This window comes from Sinohyriopsis cumingii, chromosome 12 (genome assembly GCF_028554795.1).
Source record: "Sinohyriopsis cumingii isolate HCF-2022 chromosome 12, ASM2855479v2, whole genome shotgun sequence".
Classification (NCBI taxonomy): domain Eukaryota; kingdom Metazoa; phylum Mollusca; class Bivalvia; order Unionida; family Unionidae; genus Sinohyriopsis; species Sinohyriopsis cumingii.
The window spans coordinates 24687124-24704843 of NC_142972.1; the positions used below are offsets into that span (position 1 = coordinate 24687124).

The 17720-nt window shown below is 34.9% G+C and overlaps 1 protein-coding gene across 2 annotated transcripts in view; it reads right to left on the reverse strand.

Annotated features, from left to right (window-relative positions):
• LOC149786114 (ribosomal protein S6 kinase 2 alpha-like) overlaps positions 1–17720 on the reverse strand; it is a 136781-nt gene that overhangs the window by 20972 nt on the left and 98089 nt on the right. For both annotated transcript variants that reach the window (XM_089976439.1, XM_089976437.1), the window contains 4 exons: positions 17609–17683; positions 17017–17106; positions 11665–11823; positions 9519–9680 (listed from right to left, as the gene is read on the reverse strand). In XM_089976439.1, coding sequence (XP_089832565.1) covers positions 9519–9680; positions 11665–11823; positions 17017–17106; positions 17609–17683 — 486 coding nt within the window. The remainder of the gene's footprint in view (positions 1–9518; positions 9681–11664; positions 11824–17016; positions 17107–17608; positions 17684–17720) is intronic.

Consider the following 17720-nt stretch of genomic DNA (forward strand, 5'->3'; position numbering starts at 1 on the left):
TGAAAATGACTTATCTCATTCAGAATATAGAGTTTCCTTATTACCCTATGTGCATGTGATCCAGAGTTTAGTCACAAAACTTACTTGATAACTTAATGCTGCAAAGGCACTGACCTTTGAACCTTTCACCCAAAAATCAACTGGTTTCTTCCATACCATATTTAGATTTAACAACTGATGGCATAAAATTGAGAATGTAACAATTCAAACTTCTAGGTGTCCATGTGGACAGATTTCTAAAATGTAATAAGCTGACAAAGTGTGGATTTACCTTCTATAAATAAATAATTATTTTAATTTTATTATTATCTTTATAATTATTATTGTCATCAAGTGCAAACCCATCACAAATATTGGTCAAGGTACATGGTTTAGAAGTAAAGTTGTTTATTTTTATAATTTCAGTCACAATGACCATAACCTCTGAATGTTTGAAACCCAAACTAACATGCTTATTTTTAACCCAACATGTAACTTACCCAAAATGCAAGCCAGCCACAAAGTTTGGTCTATGTATGTGATGTAGAACCAAAGGTATTGTGCACAAACCACTTTTTTCTCTCCCAGTCAGTGACTTTGACCTTTTAACCTCGAGATCAACAGGGTTTTCACTTGCCCTATGTGCAAGCTATACTCAACCTCTTTTAACTTCAGATGAACTTGAGTTATTATGCAGAAATCATTTAATCACCTTGGTTTCTGATCTTCTGAACCCAAAATCGACAGGATTCTTCCTTACCCCAAGTGCATGCCATCCACAGAGATGGTGGACAACTTGAATCAAAATCAATAACGGACCAATAGGACATACAGATGGATGGACAGACACAGCATAACCACTCTAAGGCAGGTATCTAAATATATCTATACAGTTTTTAATTAATCTAACATGTAAATCTCAAAGTGAGGGTAACTGTATCTGGTGATAAAGACAACTTAGTAAAGAATACAGAACACTGCACTGCATTTTCATTTAAATAGAAGTTCAATGCAATAAAAATCAAGACAGAGTTGAGAAAAAAGGTTGGCACAATTTTACACAGAGGTGCAGTGCATGTATGCAATAGAGCTGTAGATTACTGCACTGACAAAACCATAGAAAACTGCACACAAAACCATCTCAACCCTCACCTGTGAGTTTTGTTTTTCTGACATTAAATCCAAAGATGCCTGTGAAAATGTAAGTATTGTATTTATCTGTCTATTGAGTATTGAGTGCACAAAGCTGCAAGTACCATAGACCCAGGTCCACTGGCACATCATAAGATGGCATAACAAAGTCTATGATGTTTGTTTCACAATCAATTCCAAGCCAACAAAATAAATCTTGCTCTACCAATCTAGTATGTGATAGTATATCTGGGTTTATGCTGTTTACAACTGTGTGGTATACAGGGATCAATTAGGTGATTTACACATATGCAGCTGGTTTCATGTTTTTCTTACTAATAAAAACAATTTATACAAATTTTCTATTCATTTACCAACATATCTAAATCTGAAAATTATAGTTCAATCTGCAATTTCTCCCATCCCTTTTCCTCTGACATATGAGAACTAGTCCACAGTGCTGATTTCAAATCCATGATCAGACATGTAAGATGCAGACTGCATAAACATCACAAAAAATAAACTTTAAAAAAATAAAATATTTGCCTCAATTCTTCATAAGAAAAAGGATGGAAATGTATCAAAACTGCATCAAGACATGGCCCAAACACTTATGAATACAAGCTTCAAAAGTGCCAGAGATTGCTCTCCTGACTGGTATCTGCCCAAAAGCCAAATGCAAGAGCAGTTGGCCAAGAAATTAGGGTCAGTTGGATGCTTTCTGTTAAAATTTCTCCTAATACTGTTGCTTGCATGCAATGAAATCATTTTTTAAGGGTTTCCAGTATGCCTGTACCGAATAATTACTTCATATTTGCCCTGAATAGTTTATTAAATGAGGTATTCGTATTAGGCCGAATAGCATGATGCGGCCGAAAACAAATAGTACAGTTAGGTCAACCATCATGAACAGCAGACTCATTGTAATCAGAAAAGAGTACCTCAATTCATATAGACAACTAATTGAACAAATTTCTGAATGAGCCTTGTATCCTGAGGGATACTGATCCAGTGTCATGGTGGTAGACCAATGCTGACAGGTTTCCTTTATTCCATTCTTGCACCCAACGTTATATAGCAGTGCCTCCAACAGGCATACCAAGTGAACATCTATTCAGTGCTGCCGATAACACCTTGTCAGACAACAGATGTTGTCTTCTAGCAGACATTGTCGAAACTTTTTTTTAAAGCTGATGTATTCTTCATGCAGCAGTACCTGTTATACTGCTTTTGAAAATTTGAATCTTGCTATTCATTAATTAATCCATAAAGCATTATCAAGACATTTAACTATAGCCTTTGATATTTTGGTAATGCCTTAGTTACTATGAAGCTTCATGTTTTCGTTACTTTATAATTATTGAAAATGTCATTCGACCTGCTAAAAAAATTATTTTATTTTGGAGCATTCAGTCACTATTTGTATTCGGTCAAATAGTTATGGATCTCTATTCATATTTGGCCAAATACTTAAAACCACTATTCAGTACAGCCCCAGTTTCCAGAGTTTGTCTTCATCTGTATCTGATGGCGCATCAGCACAACTTGTCCAATTTTGAAAGGACCACATCTGTTTATTTTAAAGTAGGTCAGATTCTTTGGAGTCTTTATAAATAGAGTTATATAACTGTTTTTTTACCTTTTAGCATTGGATTGTACACAAATTTTAAAACCCTTTATGTCATGATGATTTCTGCATAGTTTAGTCAAATTCTGTCGAGCAGTTATTTCATAAAAATGTCTTCAAATGTTTTCAATTTTTGAAAAACTGCCTATTTTTGCTGGCCAATAGGCATTATTTGTGTAATACTGAAGGACAGTAATGTCATAATGCTTTCTGTCAAATGTATTCAAATTCTGAAGATTGGTTTTTGTGATTTTTAGTGGCCAAATCTGGTGGCAGATTAGCATCAACTGTACAGAATTAAAAGACTTTTATGCCAGGATGTTTTATATTAAGACTGGACAAATTCTACTGAGCAGATCTGAAAGACACTTTAAAGGTTTTTCAATTGTTTTAATGGCAGCCATATCTGACAGTGAACAACATTATTTGCACAAACTCTAAAGGTCTTTATGCAAGGATGCTTTCTGTCAAGCTTGGTCAAATTCTATTCAACAATTCTAGAGAAGCATGATAGTCTTCATGTCAGCATGCCTTCCATCAAATATCATGGATTCTGTTCAATAGGTTTAGATAAATATTTACAAGTTTTTCTAAGATTCAGCCAATGTGGGTATGTGAGAAAGCTTGCCAGTAGCTTCTCGTGGGTCGGTGGTTCTTTCCGGGGTTTTCCCGGGTTCTTCCTCCACCATTAATACTGGCCGCCATGTATAGCCTATCGTGTGCTGAAAAATGGCGTTAAACCCCACAACAACAACAACAACAACAAGTTTTTCTAATTTTAGTAACAGCTGTCATATTTGATGGCAGATCAGCATGATTTATACAAACCTGAAAGCCTTTTAAGCCTGGATGCCATGTAAAAATTAGTAAATTCTCTTAAGTGGTTTTTGACGAGTCATTTCAAGTTTTTGGTATTTTTAGTAACATAGGCCAGATCTAGCGACATCAAGATTTTGAAGATGAATGTATCAGCTGTATGATTGCCACATTTTTATTCAAGTCCAACTAATTCTCATAAGAAGTTTGAAATGCCTGGAATTCCAAGAACTGAATGGAACTATACTGGAATATGGATACAATTTGAGATCCATTCCATTTGCATCCTACTGTGTCTGATAATAAAGACTCTTTGGTAATCGACCTTGAAGAAGGATTCTCTTTTGATGACACAAGTCCTACAGTGTACTGGAACTTGCTGCCAGTCAAGATAATTCCACCCAATTTGACCCGTGTCACACCTAAACAGCTTCCGAAAACTGGTGCTCAATTCAAGGATCCACTTGACAATGATACATTTCATCCATGGATCCACTTGACAATGATACATCCATGGATCCACTTGACAATGATACATTTCATCCATTCATTAATCATGTGGATAATCTCAGAATTCCACCAGGATTCGTATTAAATGAACAGGATGGTACCCTCGCCAGACACAAAACAACCATCACCTGTATAATACCATGGCAGTTTCATGTGAGGCAACTCGAACATTAACTTCATTTATTCACAAATAACCATTACATGTGTTATGTATACTTAATATTTTGTTCTTACCTTTTGTCCCAATTAAATCTGAGTACAGTCCTACCCACTTATATCGACATCACTTATGTCGACAAGCCGCCTATTTCAACAAAAAAGCAAAAACCCCATCCCTTGGTCTACTGTTACTACCAAAATTGTCATGCTTATGTTGACGTCGATATAAAAAATAAATGTACATGTCAACAGAAGCCCTTGGTCCCAGCTTGAACAAATCCTTTGTTTTTTAATCATTTATGTCAACAAGCTGCCAGTGCTAACCCATACTTTGTTCAACAATTAGTTGATCTTGCCGACAATCTTTAATTTTCCTGCCTAATCATTTATGTCGGCAAGTGGCCAGTTCCAACCTGTACTTTATTCAACAATCTTTCCGCCAGGCTTTAATGTTGCGGTCAGATAAAAAAAACAAGCTTTTGTTTGGTCCTATAAAGTTGGCCTCTCATGGCGACTTAAATAAAAGCAATGAAATCTGATCGATTCTTGCATTTTCCAAGGTGATCGGTGATTAAAACAAGTTTATTTTGCTGTGACAGTTTCCTTTTTAACTTTATTTAGCATATGTCAATGTATACAATATTATGCCTTCATTATTCATATCAGCCGCATATCTCTTGTTCATTTTTATGTACTTTTCACGATGACTAAATACATGTACTGTTTAAACCAACTTGCTGACAGGTTTTCATTTCACTGTGAATAGCCCCATCCCCTTGGTAGCCTCAATAAGATGGGAACAGACTGACAAAAATCTAGGCCAATTTAAGTACATGTACTTGAAGCATGCAAATAACAACTATGCAACCATGTGCTAAGGCCAACATTTAATATCGGCACTGAATATTGTAATGAATGTTTTTTTATATCAGGATGTGACTGATGTAATATTTTATTGTGGATTTTATTACACAAAGGTAACCAAAATATAATTTGTCAATATACAAGTGTATTTCACACTGGTTTTGTCTTCATGTACTCAAAATTTCCATTGTTTGTTTTCTCAAAGTGTAAATGCTACTCAAAGTGCAAATGCTACTCACTGACGCAGGTCACCCCTTACTGACGAATTTAACTTGTATCTTTTTTCAGACCCCCCCCACATGCACTTACCTCGACATCCGCCTATGTCAATAATATTTCCTCAGGATTGAGGATGTCGACATAAACGGGTAGTACTGTATTACAAATATAATTATATTATCCTTTAATTACATGTTTGACACCTATCATGTATGCCAACATGATGACTAAATGGAGCTTTGTGTAAGATATTAATGCTAAATCCATCTTGTATAAAAATTTTGGGTTAAAAAAAGAAAATATCATGGTGGGGGTCATTTACTAGCACAAGTTCATGTGTTAACTACATATATTCCTTTCTAAGACTGTGATTCCTAATATTTTCAGAAAAGCAGTTGTACTGTGTTTGAATTTATGTAATTTCTCAGATCCACTAAATATTTACTGTTTGCTGAGTATGTTTTATGTTTACTGGCCCTCTCTGATATATTTGGCCAAATGCTGGTATTCCACAAAAATGTATCTCTTATGTGAATAGTGTATCTGCCAACTACATGAATAGTGTATCTGCCAACTAGATGAATAGTTTATCTGCCAATTATATGAAATAGAGTAAGTGCCAATTATATGAATAGTGTATTTGCCAACTACATGAATAGTGTATCTGCCAATTATATGAATAGTGTATCTGCCAATTATATGAAAGTGGATCTGCCAATTATATGAATAGTGTACCTGCCAATTACATGAATAGGGTATCCGCCAATTATATGAATATTGTACCTGCCAATTATATGAATAGTGTATCTGCCAATTATATGAACAGTGTATCTGCCAATTATATGAACAGTGTACCTGCCAATTATATGCACAGTGTATCTGCCTATTATATGAACAATGTACCTGCCAATTACATGAATAGTGTATCTGCCAATTATATGAATAGTGTACCTGCCAATTATATGAATAGTGTACCTGCCAATTATATGAACAGTGTACCTGCCAATTATATGAACAGTGTATCTGCCTATTATATGAATAGTATATTGGTTTATTAGTGTAACTTGTAAACTGTAGGCTTCAGCATCAACACTTATTTTTATCAACAAGTACTCAAATGTCAGCACAATGCCTTTCACAAGGGGTCAGCTATATTGTAAGCTTAATCATCCCACTTAACAGTATTTAGGTTACAACTTCTACAGCAACTAACATGAACATAGCAAATTTCATCTACTATGAGGTACTGACCATTTAATTTTTGGGGCTGGGGGCCTGCTACGTTTGTAAAACATATGCTTCCACTGCAGATCTAAAGCTTAAGTTTACAAAGTACAAAAACACGTGGATTCGAGTCTTGGATTCTGACAAAGTGGGTATGTAAGAAAGTTTGCCAGTAGCTTCTTGTGGGTCGGTGGTTCTTTCCAGGGTTTTCCCAGGTTCTTCCTCCACCATTAATACTGACCGCCATGTATAGCCTATTGTGTGATGAAAAATGGCATTAAACCCTACAACAACAACAACAAAAACACTAATACCATAAATAGAACTTTATATACCTGCCCTCCCCCTATATAAGAACTAACAAACTAAATATAACATGCAGAAACCATTATTTTCTTGTTCAAGCCTGAATCCCCAGATATTTGTAGGTTTCTAATTGCAAGTCATCCAAATAGATAAAGTAACTTATTCCAGAACAATACTTATTCTGCAAAATCATTTTTTAAACAACCAACGACCGCCTTTGCTCCCCAAATTAATTAGGCAAAAAAATGTGTTTAAAAAAAAGAAATGAAAAGAAAAAAATGCCGTAATGGTATATAAAGTTAATCAAGTCATCTACATAAACATGTAAACTCATTCGGCCCCAGAGGTTTTTGTTGTTTTCACCTGAAATGTGCGTAGGAAAGACATTTGGGGGGATATTTCTGAATACATTGGCTCTCAACAGATTTTCCATGAGACTAATGCCTAGTTGTATTAGAAACATCATTTTCCATTGGTTATTTTGCTTGCGCATGAGCAGAAGGGTAAAAGTTGCTGCAAATCTTTGTTTCATTTTTTTTTTTTTTTTTTTTTTGCTTAATGTACCCATCATTTTCATATGGAGACCGCAATTTATTCCAAATGCCCACCTTATCCTAGTTTTTGCAAAGAATCACCTGTCTGTGTGCAGTTAAGGCCAGTCTGCCTTAGATCTGAGGCCAAAAGGTCTAAAATCTGGACACAAAATCGCATACAATATACATCTGCCCCCAGTGTATTAGTCTTCTGTGTGGGCACTAGTTGTGACTGACCTAAGGATCTCAATGAACTTGACCTTCAGCTAAGGTATGCAGTCATAAACCAAACTAAATGTGCAGAAACCATCATTTTCTAATCAAACTTACCAAGACCTAGACCTCAGACCTTTATCCACTGGTTTCTTTCTCAACTTAAAGCACACCATCCACAATATTTGATCCCAGAATTTATTGGAGACAGAATTTTTTTTCAGAACCCATTTTCTGTTGTGGTGACCTTGACCTTTTGAGTTAACATTCAACAGGCTCCTTTCTTACACTGTCTTCTACATTACTCCAAGTGCAAGTCATAGTTTTTTTTTTAGAGCACTTTGGTCTATGATGCAGTACTGATGTTAGTGTACAGATATGACCAATCAGACATCATAAAAAGTTTTATTGGTGAAAGCAAAATATTGATATAACCAGCCTTCCGTAAGATGTAGTGATAATAAGATTTTCAAGATGGCCATCGTTGCAGCCATAATTGAAGTCAGAATGGCACCACTTTTATTTACAACCAACTAGACCTCATAAGAAGTCTTTCAGTGAAAACATTATGCTGATAAGACCATTAATTCAGCAGTAGTGATACAATTTTCATGATGGCCACTGTAGTAGCCACACTGGATATCTCAGCAACACCATTTTCATTGATCGAGTTTTGGACCTGTGACAATACCGAAAAAAATTTAAACAAACCTAAACTGATGCTGACATAGCCACTAGCAAAGTCTGCATGCCTATGTATCACCTATGCTAAAGAAGGCAAGACAAAAAGTATGGACAAATGACCAATGATAAATAATGAGCAATAATGTGATAACACTGTCTGATCTTTACAATAATTCTTGCTGGCAAGACGAAAAGATGCAACAATATGATTTTTATCATATACCAATCACGATAACAGCTACCTTTCCCCAAACATATCTGAAGCCTTGTACCAAATGATGTACATCTCAAACAGATTTAGCTTCCTTGCTGTCATGGATCATGACACTTAACAAAAGTTGTGTGAAGAGAGAAGATGGTTGAGTAATGCCGATGCCATCATCACTGTCAGCAATGTTATACCTATATAAAGCAAGGATATGGCAATGTTATACCTATATACAGTAAGGATTTGGCAAAGTTATATCTATACCTATTTATGGTAATGTTAAACCTATATAGAGAAACAATATGGCAATGTTATACCTATATACAGTACGGCTATGACAATGTTATATCTATTAACAGTAAGACTACAGCAATGGTAATACCTATATACTGCAAGGATATGGCAATGTTATACCAATATACAGCAAGGCTATGGCAATGTCATACTTAAATAGAACAAGTATATGGCAATGTTATACCTATATACAGCAAAGATATGGTGATGTTATACCTAAACAAAGCAAGGTTATGGCAATGCTATACCTACATACAGGAAGGATATGGTAATATTATATCTATATATAGCAAGGATATACCTATGTCTTACCATTTGCAAAAGCAGGAGAGACAATAATGAAAGAATAGTGAGAATTTGTATATTGGGCAAACTCTTCAAAAACTAAAATAATTAAATTTGAAAGATGTTGTTGTTGTTGGGTTTAACGCCATTTTTCAGCACACAATAGGCTATACATGGCGGCCAGTATTAATGGTGGAGGAAGAACCTGGGAAAACCCCGGAAAGAACCACCGACCCTCGAGAAGCTACTGGCAAGCTTTCTCACATATCCACATTGGCCGAATCCGAGACTCGAACCTACGCAGACAGAGGTGAGATGGCAGTGATCCGTATCGGAGAGCGCATTAGACCACTCGGCCACTCGGGGCCCCAAATTTGAAAGAAAGATTGTAGACAAATACTAACATCAACAAACTGTTGTATTCAAAACAGTGTCATCCAATTACTGCCAACCTGCAATGTCTTACCTCTGGTGCCACAAAGTTGGCTGTATAACATGGAGTCATGAGAAGGCCATTCTCAGCTCTAAGCTGCTTAGCAAATCCAAAATCACAGATTCTAAGGCTTTCAGGTGACCCACTGTCGTCTGCATACAAAATATTGGAAGGCTTAAGATCTCGATGGACAACCTAAAAAGAGGAATGCATGATTCTGATGATCAAAAATCAAGCTAACAATGTATTAATGCCTATTCTATAATTACACATCAAGCTAACAATTTATGAAAGCCTATTACTTAATCACACATCAACCTAACAATTCATGAATACCTATTCTACGATCACACATCAAGCTGACAATGTAAGAATGCCTACTGGTAGATTTAGGCTCTTAAGAAACGCAACAAGAAAAGAGTGAAGACAACAAGCTTTGTAAAATTTAACAAATAATTTATTTCCCTAGAAAAACAAGGTAAAAATGAAGAAAAGAACTTATGGTTTTAAGAATCAAATCCAAAAATAATTAAAGAATAATCCAAGAATTAAAAATTAGAAGTCCTAGTGAAAAAATGTTCCAATGAACTTGAGTCCCAACGAAAATCCCAAATGGAAGGCAATGACATATACTGTAGCCAGTACAGTATTGATGTGTCTACAGTTCTTAGTTGATCAACAAAAAATAATATTCCAGTTTTGAATTCCAAATAAAATTACAATAAATGTCTTTGTCCAAGAGTTCTGTACGAGCACTTAAATATTCCCAGGGAAAAGAATTAATGTCTTAGAATCCAAATAATTTGAAGAAAAAAATCAAACTCCATATGGTCACAACAGAAAAAACACCTTACGCCCAAGTGTTTAAAAGCCTAACTGACTAACTTCACTAAAGCAAAATGTTATACACTAACTTATGATGCAAAACAGATTCCCGTATGAGGGTCATGTGATCACTTTCCAGAACCAGATCAAAGCTTCAAATGCTTAACATCACATACTCCCAGTCAGCCTCAATTTCACTCTTATCAATCCCACACTAAGAATGAATTTAAAAAAAAGTTGTTTACTTGATTCTCAATCAAGGTTATGAACTAGGTCATCTTTTAGATACAAAGTTCTATTATTAGGTGTTTACAAAAAAGCAGTCAGGTCAAACTAATTTCTATAAAATGTCAAATTCCAGTAAACAAAATTACATTACTATAACATGTAATGGAATTTAAAAAATTAAAACTAACAAACAAACAAATCAAATATACACACCACTATTCTATGATCACACATCAAGCTAACAATGTATGAATGCTTTATTCCATGATCACACATCAAGCTGACAATGTATGAATGCCTATTATATGATCACACATCAAGCTGACAATGTAAGAATCCCAATTCTATGACTACACATCCAGCTGACAATGTATGAATGCCTATTCTATAATCACACATCAAGCTGACAATGTGAGAATGCCTATTCTATGATTACACATCAAGCTGACAAATGTATGAATGCCTATTATATGATCACACATCAAGGTAACAATGTAAGAATGCCTAATCTATTTTAGCCAAAGATGAACATTATAAAAAAGAAATAGTTATAAATGTAAACAGTATTGCCAACATGACTTTTGCCTCTTTGTGTACATGCCACAAGCTTTCTGTTATTCCAAAAACAAGAAACAAATATAAGTGCTCTCACAGTTACTGCCTATTTGTAGTGACAAATATAAAAATTATTTTTTTAATTCTAATCAAGAAATGAAACTGACGACATTTTGTAAAAGGGTTGTAAAAGGGTCAAGTCAAGTTTTCGACTTTAGAAAGTATGAAATACAATTGGATCATAATTTAACAATAAACAGCAGTAGACAATGGAGCCAAGTATAAAAATGGTTCATTTCTGTAGACTGATGGATTCTCTAGGAACAGAGTTTATGTATATACAGCTCAAACTCTCATTACCAAAGGATCTGACTAGTTTCTACAACAACTAAACACAAGTGGTTTTGAAAGGGCAGTAAAATCTCAGTAAAATATACAAGTACAGAAAATCAAGAATTGGATAAATTGCAGCTGTTGCAGGAATTTTATAATTATTTGAGGCTAGACTGTATCTAGTTATTCTTTGCTAAACAAATTGCAAGCTAGTTTAAAACTTTGTAAAAAAATTTACCCCATTTTGATGAAGATAATCCACTGTTCTGGCAATTACTTGTAAGACAGCACTGGCTTCTCTTTCCGAGAAAAATCGCTGTCTCAGTATTTTGTCAAGCAATTCACCACCCAACATTAACTCTGTTACCATATACACTTTGTTCCCATTATCAAATACCTGAAAAAAGATGCATACAAATCTTTGCTTTAAAAAAAAATTTAAAAAATTAATATTTCATCATTCATAATAGACCTCAATAACATCAAAATATCTACCTCTTGGAAGAAATGAGCACAAAAACCATTTCAACTACTAATCATTACCATTATGTTGCTTCAATCTTTGAAGAGTCTCTTCACACTGTCAGACTGGTTTTAGCCTTCCAACTGTCAAACAGCTAGTACAAAGAGAATTTGAGTACCAGTCTACAATAACATAAATCAGCAAAATGACAGTCTTAAATTATACGGAAAAATATTGTTTGTTCTACAATTCTGCCAGCAGTAAACATTCTGTAACTGTTGTCAAGATTTGTGCTCTAAAAAATTTATTACTGCTTTTTAGTTTTAATCTGGTCAGTAAATTAATTATGATAAATGTATCCAAGATTCTACTTTCTACAAAAGTGGCTATCTTCAATACCATGGCTACAGAACAGATTTCACCAATATATTGATTTCTCATTTTGTTATAGAAACATTTTTTGCATTGATACAAACTACAAACGATCGAGTGAAAAGTCTGATAACTTTGCCCATCAAATTTCAAATATTTTCAGGCCAATCTTATGTCATATAAGCAAAGTATTATCCTATAACTCATTTGTAAAATTTTCAATTGATTCGTCCTATCTTAAGGTAAAAACTAAATAGTTCCTTTCTTTTTTTAAAACTCTCACCCACCACCCAAATAGTGGAGGAGTAGCACAGTTTACTAGGGTGGGTAGTGGGGGCTTGCTTTTCAAACTGCTATTATCTTTCTTAACTTACCATTTATTTGGGTTTTAAGTAAACAGGCTTGATACTTTTCTCTGTTTCCAACATGTTAATGATGTCATGAAATTTACAAAACAGGCTTCCCAGTTTAAACAAAATCCATCTTTTTTTTTCTTCTCCTTAATGAAACTGATTTTTTAAAGGATCATCTATAGCCAAAACTGAGCAGAATCAACATTTTGGCAGAGAATGTATGCATTTTTTAAATTAAATCTGCCTCTAATTTGAAACTCAAAAATAACATCCAAGTTTCAAACTGATGTTTAATATGATAATGCACCAAAAACACAGGATGCAATACCATTAATAAATATAGATGTATTTAAATTCATTTAACAGAGAATATACCTATTTTAATTTATACAGAATAAACCCTAACTGCATCATGTCTGGTACAAAACTCCCCCTCTGACCCCACTACCAAAAGGTGGTAAAGTACTATAGTTCACTAGAGATGTGAGTTGGGCTTACTCATCAAATTGTCTCTATTTTTCCAATCATGCCATTTAATGATGTTCTAAGTAAAGAGAATTTTCATTTTCTCCCTATCCATCATTTTAATGTTGATATCCTGAAATTTACAAACTCTCCACAGATGTATAGGCTTTTTGCTTTGATGATTTCATACACAGACTGCATGTTAAGCCACCTTTTTTGTTCACTTTCAACCATAAATATGTTTTGTCCATGCTAACCTACTTTGGCAATCATCCTCAGTTTCCTCTAGAACATGATCATGTCTGAATTGTTAGCCATATTTGTCTGCTTCAGCAGCAGTCCCCACCCAATCGTGTCAAGTTCAAACGAACATTTCCTGCTGATGCGTATGAACCAATCAGCAATATTATTGGAAGCACATTTATATCCTCCCTGATAACAGCACTCTGCCCCCCCCCCCCCATCAGTTATCTGCTTCATTTGTTGAGCTGTCACACTCGATAAGTACTAAGTAAAAGCAACTACCGGTGTGTCCCAGATATGGTGGCAATTTTAATACCCCTCAAGGGACAATTATTCATGCATGCACTTGTGCCAATTTCCTTTCAAAACAAACTCCATACTGAATGGTATTGGCTTATGGAAAGTCTGTGGTATGTTTCCATGCAAATGATAAAACTAGATGAACTTAATACATTTATATTATAATTATTGTGTGCCTGTGTCAAACGTAGGAATTTTGTTTCTTTTGTTTGGCTTCTCCTCATTTAAACTTGTCTTTTCGCAGGAGATGCTCAATGAATAAGGGAATCCTCAGATTGCGCAACATGGCTGGAATAATGTAATAAAGAATGTACAACTGTTATTTTTTTTCTTCTTAACTTTTAATGCCACTGAAGTTAAAATAACCAATGCTAAAATTTAATAACAAGGCCAATCACATTTACACAAGTGAAAATACAAAAACTGATCTTGTATAAAAGCAGGAATACTGACTCATCAAAACCTAGCAAAAGAGAACTTTGAAGTACAAAAAGTTGTGATTATTGTACTTCTATCTTATTTAAAAGAAAAATATGCCTATCCGGAAAAAGAAGTTGTCACAGAATAACTATGTAAAACTTATGCCAAAATATGTACAGTCATCTGGAACTGACTACTGACAACTTCAGTTAGATGCATTGTATAAAGTGCTGTTCCACATTTATTTTTTATTATCAACAATTTTAACTACCTATTAGCTTGCCAAATCAATATGGGATACTTTGTATACACCATAAACCATGTCTTTCTACACTCAACTCAATGCTTCATCAACTGATACAACCAATCCCAAAAGTCTCCCATGACACACATGTACAAAGCTAACTCAAAAGAATAACCATGACAAAAAGAGTAACTGAGACATACATGCACAAACACATTTACACAGCTTACTCAAAAAAGTAACTGACATACATGCACAAACACATGTACGCAGCTTTCTCAAAAAAGTGACATACATGCACCAGTACATGTACACAGCTTACTCAAAAAAGAGTAACTGCCACACATGCACAAGCACATGTACACAGCTTTCTCAAAAAAGTGACATACATGCACCAGCACATGTACAGATTACTCAAAAAAGAGAAACTGTGACATACATTTGCAAGCACATGTACACAGCTTACTCAAAAAAGATTAAGTGCATTCCCTCAGCAGAACACAGTTATTCAAACTGAGGCTCAACTCAAGAAGTAAAAATAGCAAATGACCCACAGACAAAGCCAAACACAAAAGGCAGTGTTATATAAATCTAAAGTTCAGTTTTGACTAGTCTTTCAGAGATTAAAATAAACACTGAAATGGTGGCTTTGCATGCTTAGAAACAATGAATTTCCTTAGAATTTCACTTTAACAGTTTGGGGCCCTGAGTGGCCGAGTGGTCTAAAGCGCTCTCCGTTACAGATCACTGTCATCTCATCTCTGTCTGCGTGGGTTCGAGTCTCAGATTCAGTTAATGTGGGTATGTGAGAAAGCTTGCCAGTAGCTTCTCATGGGTCGGTGGTTCTTTCCGGGGTTTTCCCTGGTTCTTCCTCCACCATTAAAACTGGCTGCCATGTATAGCCTATTGTGTGCTGAAAAATGGCATTAAACCATACAACAACAACTTTAACAGTTTACCAGACCTGCCAACCCTGATGAGTCCATCTCAGTAAGGCAGTTGATTTTTGTTCGTGAGATTGACCAGTCTTCAGTAAGGTGTAACAAAATATCAATAATTGTTCCTGTAAAGCTGGAAAATGAAATTAAAAATTTGATGCATCAACAATAAACATTTTGTTCAACTGAAACGTTTTTAAAGTATATGATGATGACAATCATATCTCCAACTACGAGACATATTCACAGTGGTACCTTATGTCCAATAAATGTAATTGAGTCCTTTTCCAGCTTTTATTTACAAGAATATGAATACTCCTTTTTATTCTTCTGTGTTGCTTATTAACACTTTTCTAGAAGCTTATTTTCCCTTACGTGTTAAACATGCATTGATTTCTGGATGACATTTTTAAAAATTCTATAATCAACAGTTTTGATCATGCAGATGCTTTGCATGAACAAAAAGGTGCAGTTTAAAGCATCTGGGGTGCTGCTGTAAAGTTCCCTGACTAATTTTACTAATTCTAAGAGGAAAACCGGATCCAAATAAAACACAGATGAACCAATTATCCAGATTTTTTGGCAACGATCATTTTTCCGAAGTTGTTGCTGGTATGCAGCAAGACCATATTTTAAGGGCAATTTTCGTAAGACTTATGGCAAAATTGTACGAGTCAGCAGATCTGAGTTTACAACTTTATGAACTGGTTGACAATTTCCCTAGGCACTGTTCCTAGTAACCAAGCCAGAATTTTTCTGATAGAGAGTTCATGCTGTACGCTTAACACACATCATTTGGACATTACAGACATGTTTTGCATTTCAGCTGTTACTGGTTGCTTCGTTCTAAGAGATTTGTTTGGCCATGTCTGAGGGCAATTTTGCACGTTTTAAACTATAGGTGATTTAACACATTAACCCCTGGAGATTTTTGTTATTTTGGCCTGAAAATCGAGTAGGAAACACATTTTGAAAGCTATTTCTGAATAGACTCAAAAACACCAAATCCCCGGTCATCTCTCAATAACATACTGCTTAGCTGTGTTAGAAACATCGCTTTTCACTGGCTATTTGACTCGCGCATGAGCAGAAGGGTAAATTTTATTTTATTTTGCCTAACTGATCCATTATTTTTGTATGGAGACCACTCTTTATTCCAAATACCCATCTTATCCTACTTTTTGCAAATGCTCATCTGTCTGTTTGCAGTTCATACCGGTTTGTCTTAGCTCTGAGACCAAAAAGTTTAAAATCCAGACAAAAAATCGGATTCTGACCACAGGCGAATTTTGGGTAAAAAAAGTCGGGTTTTTTTTTATCTGTATTTTGTAGTGCAAGTAGATATTCCAGATTATTTGGTTTCATTGTAGAGCTACATCTGTCTACCTTTCTATAATACCACGCACTTTAGTGTATCATGCATGACCATGACGCTACAGAGCTCGGCAGTAGGCTACTACCTCCTGCCCTGTTAAGTTGTTGCTAGGGGTTAATGTGTTAAGGGATTCAACAAGGTACCCACTGAGACTTACATAGGCAGATGTAAAGTATGCAGCTATTGTATATCAACTTAAAAGTTCCACAACATCTTACAATTCTTCAAATTCAGGTCAACAAATCAAAGTCATAATTTTTCTGCACGTGATCCGTCCAAAGTGGCAACTTGAAATACTTTGCTTTTTGTCAAACTCTGACCAATTTTAGCAAACATACAGGGCTTTGGGTTAAAATCCCTCCTTATTCCAAGCATTGTTACTATTTCCCTGGTAGTGGGAACCCTGACTATACTTACATCTCTGAGTGTGATAATATTTGGATGGTGTCCAAATCTGAGCAAAATTTCAACTTCTTCAGAAGGATCTCGCTTTTCTTTGTCCATTATCTGGAATATAGAAGACACAAATCAGAGACTGATTCAACCAAAAATCCTTATAACAGAGGAGCATACTGTGTTTTATATCAAATATGTCCAAAATAAAAATAAAGAGTTGATTAATGTTTTATAATGTGTCATTAAAACCTTCCCTGGATTTAGATTTTTGTGCAACAGAACTGCAATGTTTTGAGTCACTATTTTAATATCTATAATGCAGAAGCACAGATTACTGGGAAGGGAATTAACTTTTACAATACTGCCTTTGGTTACTTAAATATACGAACCAGACCAGCAAAGCTTGAAATCTGGATCAATCTGCAAAATCACAAGATTGGGGAAAAACATTATGAGGATAATTTCTTGTTAAATTACATGTTATATGGTACTTCACCATTAGGAAACTGGTTTTATATTTAAGATCTTAATTCAATTTTCTTTTATTACAGACATGGCTATGAAAATCACAGTACTGTTGATAGTACAAAATTTATTTCACTTTATAACTTACTTTTACAGCATAACTGTGTCCTGTCATTTTGTGTACACACCTCTTACACACTGAATAGGATCCAATGCCAATATCCTATAAATTAACAGAAATAAATAAATATCATGAATTA